Source organism: Sinocyclocheilus rhinocerous, unplaced genomic scaffold (assembly GCF_001515625.1).
Source record: "Sinocyclocheilus rhinocerous isolate Xijiao unplaced genomic scaffold, SAMN03320098_v1.1 scaffold2469, whole genome shotgun sequence".
NCBI lineage: Eukaryota > Metazoa > Chordata > Actinopteri > Cypriniformes > Cyprinidae > Sinocyclocheilus > Sinocyclocheilus rhinocerous.
Window position 1 is genome coordinate 30,071 of NW_015658987.1, and position 10,588 is coordinate 40,658.

The 10,588-nt window shown below is 36.4% G+C and overlaps 2 protein-coding genes across 3 annotated transcripts in view; one reads left to right on the plus strand and one right to left on the minus strand.

Annotated features, from left to right (window-relative positions):
- LOC107723067 (gamma-taxilin-like) overlaps nucleotides 1-8,619 on the minus strand; it is a 14,291-nt gene extending 5,672 nt beyond the window's left edge. For both annotated transcript variants that reach the window (XM_016531570.1, XM_016531571.1), the window contains exons 1-8: nucleotides 8,087-8,619; nucleotides 6,776-7,004; nucleotides 6,053-6,144; nucleotides 4,653-4,823; nucleotides 4,369-4,563; nucleotides 3,225-3,344; nucleotides 2,738-2,905; nucleotides 2,257-2,352 (exon numbers count right to left, since the gene is read on the minus strand). In XM_016531570.1, the coding sequence (XP_016387056.1) occupies nucleotides 2,257-2,352; nucleotides 2,738-2,905; nucleotides 3,225-3,344; nucleotides 4,369-4,563; nucleotides 4,653-4,823; nucleotides 6,053-6,144; nucleotides 6,776-7,004; nucleotides 8,087-8,206 (1,191 nt within the window). In that variant the 5' untranslated portion in view covers nucleotides 8,207-8,619. The remainder of the gene's footprint in view (nucleotides 1-2,256; nucleotides 2,353-2,737; nucleotides 2,906-3,224; nucleotides 3,345-4,368; nucleotides 4,564-4,652; nucleotides 4,824-6,052; nucleotides 6,145-6,775; nucleotides 7,005-8,086) is intronic.
- rtel1 (regulator of telomere elongation helicase 1) overlaps nucleotides 8,530-10,588 on the plus strand; it is a 20,828-nt gene continuing 18,769 nt past the window's right edge. Inside the window, exon 1 of the mRNA XM_016531553.1 lies at nucleotides 8,530-8,631. Within this exon, the coding sequence (XP_016387039.1) occupies nucleotides 8,530-8,631 (102 nt within the window). The remainder of the gene's footprint in view (nucleotides 8,632-10,588) is intronic.

Genomic DNA, 10,588 nt, shown 5'->3' on the forward strand with positions numbered 1-10,588 from the left:
TCACACTGTGTGATTGTCACTCGCGTGAACGAGCACTGATTTGCCTCCGATGTCGGGCATTTGTCGGCGATTTCGCAAAACCTGTCGGCGAGTGAAAAATCGTGCTAAAATCGTGCAGTGTGAACTCGGCATAAGCAACATAGACAGTGAGGGCATCCCGGTTAACGGCACAGCACACTTCTGATTTTAGAACTATTAATAACACACAACTAATTCTTTAACTAAGAATATAAACCAACTGTAAACAACCTTTAACAGATGCCAGAGACACTGAAGATGAATGCAAAGAGGAGAAAATAGGCAGAGCAAGATCACTGTTCACGATGCGCGAAATATAGGTAGAAAATCCTAAATAATGAATTTTGTGAATGTGTTTCTGAGGGGAACTGACTCTCTTTAGAAAATGTTAGATGGTATTTTCTTTTATAAAAAGTTTATAGTTTGGATATAAACTCTGATGTGCAGTAGAGATTAAATTAAAATAGAGTAAATCACCTTTTGAAAGTAATTTGACGCTTCAAATAAAGATTTAAAAATTAAAATTAAAAAAAAGAATTTGTCTTTGAATCATTCATTCAAGAGATTCATTCAAAAACACTGATTCATCCAATAATGAAACAAGTAAATCTTAAGTGAGTCATTGAATAATTCATTCATAAATTACATGTGATTTTTGTAAAAAAAAAAAAAAATCACATGTAATTTATGAAAAAACAAAACAAATTTATCCAGAATTGTGCAGCTCTATTTTGCAGCTTTTAATCCAGTCCAGTTTTTATGTAGCCTGCTGATTTTTGTTCAAGGTATTCAGTTGCAACTACATGTTTTGCAAAAAGAGACAGAATAAATATGTTTGATATCTAAATGTTTTAATATATATATATATTTTTATCCACACTGGAATCGAAACTGGGAATCGATAAGCAGAATCGGAATCGATAAATTTCAAACGATACCCAACCCTAAAAGTGACAGTAGTAAAGACATTTATAAAAGACCTTTAAACATCGTGAACACGCCAACGTGATCTTTCTTAAATGACAACGGTTCAGCTGTTCAACCTTTGTCGTGTGCGGTCACAACGGTGTGATCATCGCTCTCACTCAGCTGTCATGTGTATGTATGAAACAGCTTCACAAAGAGTCTTTTCAACCACACAGTATTATTATTAATATATATATATTTTTATCCACACTGGAATCGAAACTGGGAATCGATAAGCAGAATCGGAATCGATAAATTTCAAACGATACCCAACCCTAAAAGTGACAGTAGTAAAGACATTTATAAAAGATTAATAGATAATTTATAAAAGACATTTATTTGTTATAAAAGATTTATTTTTATATAAATGCTGTTCTTTTGAACTTCACATTCATCAAGGAAACCTGAAAAAAAATTATCATAGTTTGCACAACTGTTTTCAACAATGATAATAATCAGAAATGTTTCTTGATTTCTGAAGGATCATGTGACACTGAAGTCTGGAGTAATGATGCTGAAAATTCAGATTGGCCTCACAGGAATTAATTATATTTTAAAATGCATTAAAACGGAAAACAGTTATTTTAAATTGTAATAATATTTCACAATTTCACTGTTTTTACAGTATTTTTGATCAAATAAATGCAACCTTGGTGAGCATAAGAGATTTCTTTCAACAAGATTAAAAAACCCTTACTAAACCCCGAAACAGTAGCGTATATCTACAAAGTCTTGACCCATCTCTTTTTTATAAGACACATTTATAATGGACTTTGCCTCAACAAAAGCTGAGCTGTACACGCTCGCTAAACTTTATTAATGATTAATGAGGCGTGCTACAGCTGTTCAGTTTGTAGTCCTAAAACCAGGAAGAGAATCCGCATTTCTGAGCCATCAGTTCACTCAGGAGGTTTTCGATTTCTGTGGTTAAAATGACTTCAGGGTTATTGCAGTTTTAGTTAACTTTAACAAACTAAAACTACAACCATAAAAAAAGACATTTTCATTACTTGAAATAAAATAAACATTAACCGAAAGAAAAATTTCTCATTTTAAATTGTTTAAATTGATCTACTAAAATAATTACAACTAAATCTGAAATAAATATTTCTGATAAAAAAAAAAAAAGTCTCTGATATTAAAATAACACTGTTGTGAATGTTTCTTCACTTTTATGTACATTGCTCTCCAACATTAATTACTCACAGCTGTACCCTGAATTTAGAAAATACTGCATGTGTAAAAACACAACAGCTCTATTACTCCTCTCACCTCTTCTGCCATCTGCAGGAGAGTCTGGTTGTTGGTCTCCCATTTGGTCCTCCATAGTGTCGTCTCCTTCTCAAGCTTCTTGATCTTCTTGGTCATCTGATTAATGTCAGAAAACAAAAATGGGTCATTCCATATGGGCTTTTCCATACAAGACCATATTCATTTGACTTTGATAGTCTTTCAAATAATCAGGTCTGACCACTTCATTGTCGGAAAGCGTTATATTTGGAATTATGTGAAGGTGAAAATGTAGAGATACAACTATATTAAAATCCTTACCTATAAGAATTATTTTACTAATAAAAGGATCATGTGACACTGAAGTCTGGAGTAATGATGCTGAAAATTCAGCTTTGCATCACAGGAATAAATTATATTTTAAATTGTAATAATATTAACCAATATTACTACATTTTTGATCAAATAAATGCAGCCTTGGTGACCTTGAGAGACCTCTGTTGAACACTTCCTGCACACTCACTTTCTCCATCTCCTGTCGGAAGGTGGTGAAGACCTCGTTGCTCTTGGCGAGGGTGGTCTGAAACTCCTCAAACTTGTCCATGTACAGAGTGAGCTGCTGCTTTAACTGATGCTCCTGCTCCTTCATCAGCTCACATTTATGTCTGGACTCAGTCGCGTCCTTCAGAAGCTGAACAGAGAATATAGATCAACATTTAGGTGGCATCATTTTCCTGCAGCTCCAGGAGTGTTTAGTCACATGGCATTTACGGCTCAGGTGACTGGCTCAAATTAAGCTGTCTGCAGAACTGAGTGCCAGAGAGCAAAGATAGCTCAAATCTCATACTTCAGAAGGTCTCACACCAGCAAGCAACTTCTATTGTGATAAATGGGAATGCTAATGGATAGCTTAATCCAAATACTACAGATCTCCTTGGTTGCAGGTGCCAATCCTTCAGGATTAGTGACAGGCTCAGAAACAGGATTAGGATTATGACAAGGATACTCACAAACTCTCTTTCTCTCTGCTGTTTCTCCTCCACCTCTCGCATCAGCTCAGCCGTCCTCTGGAGTTTAGCGTCCACCAGCTGCTGTTGCAGTTCCTTGTGTTTGAACACCTTGTCGATGTGCTGGGTAAAGATAAATGTCATGTTCACAGTATTCTTCAAAAGCACAATCGTTTGGAAAACTGCAACATTTCCTTATCGACCTTATTTTTTAACTTGCGGGCAATTTTAACTTGAATGTGTGAGGCTTCCAGTGTCATTGGCTTCCAATTATGTTAGCTGTACAAAAACAGTTTGCTATGCTGCTTGATACTGCAAACCAAGGTTATTACAGTTAAATAAAACCATAAAATACATTTACATTACCTGAAATAAAAAAATGTTAACTGAAATAAAATACTATATATATAAAATTATAATTTTTTTTGCAATAAATATATACATTTATTCTATAAATACTACAATTTAAAATAACTGTTTTCTATATTAATATATTTTAAAATATTCCTATGATACAAAGCTGAATTTTCAGCTGTCATTTATTACTCCAGTCTTCAGTGTCACATGATCCTTCAAAAATCATGAATTGATGAATAGAAACATCAAAGAACAGCATTTATTTGAAACAGAAATCTTTTGTAACATTATAAATGTCTTTACTGTCACTTTTGATCAATGTAATGCATCCATGCTGAAAAAAATAACTGTTTTCAACAAGAATAATAATAATAAATGTTTCTTAAGCAGCAAATCAGCATACTAGAATGATTTCTGAAGGATCATGTGACACTAAAGACTGGAGTAATGATGCTAAAAATTTTAGCTTGGCATTACAGGAATAAATTATATTTGAAAATATATTAAATTAGACTACAACCTATTCTAAACTTTTGAACAGTAGTGAACGTATGGTTATTCCTACATACAGAGTCACGTGATTATGTGATTAGTCATAATGGTTTCATTTGAAGTTGCACATTTGGAATGAGCTCAACATGCAAAACACTTATATTTTAGAAGCAATATGAATGGACAGATCAAACACCTTGACGTTTACAGAGTACACAACAAATGAAACCTCGGAGGGCTCGAAGGACTCAACCAGAGCATAACAGCCATTTTTCATATTGGACAGATGTTGCCTCACCTCCTCCCGGAGCTCGTACTGCTCGATGAGCTTCTTGAGTTTCTCAGCCAGCTCCATGTTCTCCTGCCGCAGCTTGCTGTTGTGCGAGTTGTGCTGCTCCATCTGGGCCTCAATCTCATTGAGTGTCATCTGGAAGTGCAGCGTGGCCTCCTTGCGCCGCTCCTCATACTCCCTGAACCTCTGAGCGTTCTCCTCCTGCCATCACAATGTTTATCTGGTTAAACAAAGGCCAATACGAAGCTTCAAATCAAATCCCGGATGTGCGTGAGCTCTGGTGGCTGTACCTTCAGGGTCTTGTTATGGCGCTGAAGTTCCCTGCAAAGGCTCTCCAGTTTGCTGCGTGCCAGGACGGCCTTGCTGTGCTCGCTCTGCAGGTGGATCTTCTCTTTCAGCACCTGATTCTGCTTTTTCTGCAACACCTTCACCTGCTTTTGCATGCTGCGACTCTCCTCCAGCTGTCCCAGGAGGAATGGCACATTAGTAGTTAGTGATGCACTGAAATTTCAGCAACTGAAATCATTTGGCCGAAATAATAATAATAAATAAAAAAGGGAATTTTTGGTTTCGGAGAACCAAATTCATAGACCAAAACTAGGGCTGCACGATAATGGTTAAAAGGTTAATTATTTTGCTCAAACATTGAATCACGATTATTCTCATTTAAGTTTTTTTAAAATGTCTCATCAGCATTACTGCACTTTCACATACCTACAATTCAATAGAACTTCAACTCTCATGGTTTGCTTGCAGATTTAGTTGTAAATTTGTTTTCTGGATAAATAAACAGCAAGCAAATATAGCAGATGATTATGCTAAATTTGCTCGATTAAAGCATGATTCATCGGGCAGCTCCAACTCAAACAGTGACATTTAATTATATCTGATGACACTTTTTTGACTGTCATCAATGTGGACAAGCTACAAAAGGTAAACGTCAGCAATGCGGAGCAAAAATGATGCTAGAATAGAAATATGTAAAATTAGTTTGACTGAAATATTGAGAGGCAGTTTGAAGAACTTTTCTGACGTCAACACTGACAAATAACGTATGCATATGAAATAATTAAAATATTTATTCCAGCATACATAGATCGGCTGCCTATATTGTTCATTGAAAAATTATGCAGCAGATAAATTCTGATCTGAATCATAAGGCAAATCAAACCCCAAAAGAGTGACAAGCGAGCCTCATAGTCATCAGTTTCCCTGGGTTAAGAGTTTAAAAGGACTATTTATGAAGTACATCACAGCTCAGGAAAAAAAAAGAAAAAAAAAAGAAATCCTCTTATCATTAACAGGTAAACATGTCAGCAACATAGACCAAAAATTATGCTAGAATAGAAATGTGTTTGACTGAAATATTGAGAGGAACTTTACCACAATATTATACATAGTTACATTTTCCAGTTACCCAAAATTCTAACTTTCGGTTTTCGGCTACATCAAAACTTTAATCTTGTTTTTCATTAAAAAAATAAAATAAAATCATTATTAGTTTCTCATACTACATTAGCTGTATAATACTTTGTATGGAAAAAAGAGTAGTGTTTTACACAAGAAAATAAATCATACAATTTTGGACTGCAAATTTATTTTTTGTTGTGAACTTTTCTGTAAGGACATTAAGTATAAAGTATAATATTCATTGTTGTGCAATATCCTTTCTCTAGCACCAAATACATACCAGGTCTGCATATTTCTTACAAAGGGCAGCGAGTTTTTCTTCTGGGGTGGCTGAGGTATGAAGCGCCTGCATCAGCAACAACACCTCTTTGCCTATGACAACAAAAGAAGAATTATGCTTAGAATAACCTGTTGTTGACAAATGAGTTACCCTATCACAAAAAAACAAAACAAAAAAAAATACATTTCTTCTAAAACAAAAAGGTCTACCGATTAAAAGAATGGTTCAACATAGACCAAAAATTATGCTAGAATAGAAATGTGTTTGACTGAAATATTGAGAGGAACTTTACCACAAATTACACAGATTTTCCAGTTACCCAAAATTCTAACTTTCGGTTTTCGGGTACATCAAAACTTTAATCTTGTTTTTCATTAAAAAAATAAAATAAAATCATTATTAGTTTCTCATACTACATTAGCTGTATAATACTTTGTATGGAAAAAAGAGTAGTGTTTTACACAAGAAAATAAATCATACAATTTTGGACTGCAAATGTTTTTTTTTTTGTTGTGAACTTTTCTGTAAGGACATTAAGTATAAAGTATAATATTCATTGTTGTGCAATATCCTTTCTCTAGCACCAAATACATACCAGGTCTGCATATTTCTTACAAAGGGCAGCGCTCATACAGGTTTGGAACAACTTGAGGCCGAGTAAATGACGACAGAATTTTCATTTTTGGGTGAATTAGAAACATTCCTTGAATGGCGAACACTAACCAAATGCATTATGGTCCTTGGTTTTCTCAGCGTTAGGGTCCAACTCCCCATCGAGGGGGTCAGGGTTACTATCCTCCCTTCCAGGCGTCTCCCCTCTCTCCTCCTCACTGCTCACCAGCCCGTTATCCTGGGATGGGGTCTCCACATCCGGAGGTGAACTGCTCCCTTCAACGAGTCCTCTGGCTTCTAGACCACAGACCCCAATGATTTCCTCCATGACTTCAGCGCGCTGATGGTGGAAACACAAAAAATGTGTAAGGAGATGAGTTTAAATGAACCGAGCTGAGATTGTGTAGTTTTGACAACAACATTAGTCGCCGACTCACTGCATATAAGTGACATATATTACATCCAATACAAAGATGCCTGCACTAGTTCTGGATATTTACTTTAAACACAACCAAGTGCAAAACAAACTCCCTATTCAGGAAGAGAGAGATGAGCACGTGCTGCAGACAGAGCAGCCACACGCCAAACAGAGGCTGCGTCTCAAATCCCAGTGAGCTCCCTATCTAGGCAGCATTGTTTTGCACCACACACGTTTAAAATGCACGAAGTTCACTAGGTTTAGAGCCACAGCCAGAGAGTTACTTTAAAACCAGCATAAGCTAAATAAGTGAGAGGGAACGGCGGGTTTAAGACATGAACAAATGAAACATTTATTCAAAGCACGTGTCAACTAATAATGCGTCAACACTGACCAATTACAGTATACACTACAAACGTATGAATATGAAATCATTAAAATACTTATTCAAGCATACTTAGTTTTCCTGACATAAATTAGACGCATATAATAATAATCCTTCTTTATGTTTATTCATATGGCAACTCAAACGCCCAATGAGCCTAATCAGTTTCCCCGGGTTAAAAGTTTACAATATTAAGACCAAAAACCATCTCGCTGTGAAATCTGTAACTTACAGTGATAAAGCTGTAAACCTCAGGCTAACTCGCTAACTCACATTCACCCTGTTCAACACACATGCGCGACCATTCAGCACTTATTCTCTTAACTCTATTGCAAAACAGAGATCATTACTGTCACTTTTATGTCAGCGATAGAAATAAAAACACGTCGCAGTTGTAGATCCCAATGTTTAGCTTTGATATTTGGATAAGGTGAGATGAAAGTGCTCTCGTAAGTTGGTTAGCGGGCTAAAGCTAACGTTACTTCCTTCGTAAATCACACGCATTTATGGCGACAGGTTCCCTTCGCGTGTGTTCAGCAAGCCTTTCGTGGGGTTAGATATGTTAATGGTGGTATGTTTAAAACAAATGTTCAGCATTGAGCAGGTTGAGGTACAGTACCTGTGTGGTTTCGGTGTTTTTGTGCCTGGCATCCGAGCGCGTCGCCATGTTGTGACGAAACACTGAGAAGTGAAAACAGAGGCAAGACTGGATGAGCAAAAATGAACAACATTTAAGCATTTATTTATTTATGCTATTAATTTATTTGTCCTTTCGACATGCTTTAGGATTAAACCGCACACCTGTGCTCCTCAGGTAAATCGTTCCATTATGTATAGGCTATATATTGGCTAATAAATAAACAAATAAATGCAAAATACAAAAATAGCATCTTAGACCGAGCTTTTTATAGTTAAATCAAATGTTGTGTTTGAATTGCATAGTTCCGTTAAAATGCTCAGGTCCTGTTTCTGGCCTGTCACTGTAGTCTTCCCACAGTCCTCTGTGTTTCATGTTGCTGCTTAGGAGCTGACAGACAGACACCTCGTTCCCGTGAAGCTCTTATGGGGACACTGGACACTTCAGAGCCTGAGAGCTTTCAGGAAGAGAGACGTGATCCACTACTCAGAGCTGAATACAGGCAAGTCTGCCAAATGCAGGAAATGGTATGAATTTGGTTTGATCTGGGCAGCAGACTTTAAAGGGGCACTGGTGGGGATGAATCCTTCTTTGCTTTCAAGGAAAATGATTTCGTCCTGAATTTATATGCTGCAGTAGATGCCTCTGCCTTACAGTGGGAAGGAGGAAGCAACACTTCATATTTCCTGGCAACGTTTATGGTGGGAGTGTAGACCTGGGGCCAGTACCATGAAGCCGGATTAACTGGCTAGCCAGGTACGTTTCAGTTTAGTTTGCCCCAATCCTGGGTTTTAGGTACCACGAAAGTTGCTTGGCTTTTTGTGGCGTTCATTTCCATAGTAACTTACACCTCACAGCTAACCTGCTCGAGGTCAGGGCTGCGTTCAGCCCCGACAAAACGGTGCAAAACGTTTTTTAAACGGAAACGGTGGTGCGTTGAACACACTGTTCTGATGACGCAAGAGTTGCAGCTATGGCAGCTGAGTAAGAGATCAAACTGAAATTGGACCAATCAGCTGTGAGCAAAGTGACATGTGTGACACAGAAAAGTCACTCCCCCAGTTTCTCTTCCTCCAAATTAAAGGTCACTATATAGTAAAAACAAACAAACAAAACAAAAAAATCGTCTGGCTTAAATGATAATTACTTAGAAAATGCTATTTGAATGGAATATTATTGTTATTAAAATTATTATTAGTTAATAATTCTAATAATGTTCCACCAGACAAAGTGAATTTTTCAGTTTTTATTTTACTACTAGACTAGACTTTACTACTATTTAAATAAAGACTATATTAAGTTACATATTCTAATATTAAATTAGATTATCGCATTTAGACTCATAAATTGCGACTTGACCTATTGTGCGTTACTGACTGCACTTCACCAGCGCGGCCTGCAGGCGGCAGCATCATCCTTAGATCCGCCCGAGTCTACTTGTAAAACGGAAAAGAAAGAGAAGAAGAAAACAAATGGCGCGCTGCTGGAGTTGAAGGGGGTGTCACTTTGTTTAGATGTACATAATGCCACCGTTGTCTATTAAATGCTAAGCAGATTTTCTTTTGGATTATTACAGTTATGTATGTCAATGATTAGCGACAATATTTATTTTAATGCATTATTATGATTTTTTGCAGTGTCAGATTAAAAAAAGAAGAAAAAAAATCCCCAACCATTCACACACATATTTCTCAGTAGACACATACAAACCACACTCTGATATCGATAACAATACATCTATACAATTATAATGACACAAATTCAATTTAGTTTTTAGTTTTTGTTAATGTTTTTTTTCTCCAGCAGAAGCAGAAAACGGAAAAAAGCGAGTATTTTCTTTATAGGCCTGAGAACCTGAGAAAATGGTTTCATCAGGTGGAGAATAGTAAAAAAAAGAAAAAAGTAAATATGTTGTTGCCTTACCAAAAGATTGAAAGCCTATTAACAAAGAATGCATAATTTTATGCTTCAGTGGCACTGGGATTAAATATTGCTGTTTCAACGGGGACATTTTTGTCTTTAAGGTCCTGAGTGTAACTAAGTGTAAAATATATTTACAAGGAAACGAGGGTGAAATTTTAGTATTCCAATAAATACACATTTTAGCAGCACTGTGTAACTTTTTCTGTGTTCAAAATTTGCAAAATGTATATAATGAGCGAGTACATCATGAATTCATCTTCCAAACCGCGTTTTTGTCTTATTCCGAATCACTACGGTACACTTATAATAAGTACTTATATTTGGACTATTGTAGCCTGGTCGGGTCGTCACCGCTGCGGAGTAACACATACCTGCGTGAATCGCCATAAACATAAACTTAGAGAAGTAGCTCTGGTTGGAATGTTCTTCCGCGGGATGTGTGCAGTTCTGTTTATTAACCGCTAGAGCGACAAAAGTTACATAGTGCTGCTTTAAGGCATATGAAAAGAATGGCATCGTTAAAAAAAGAAATAATCAGATAATATGATGACTCACACTATA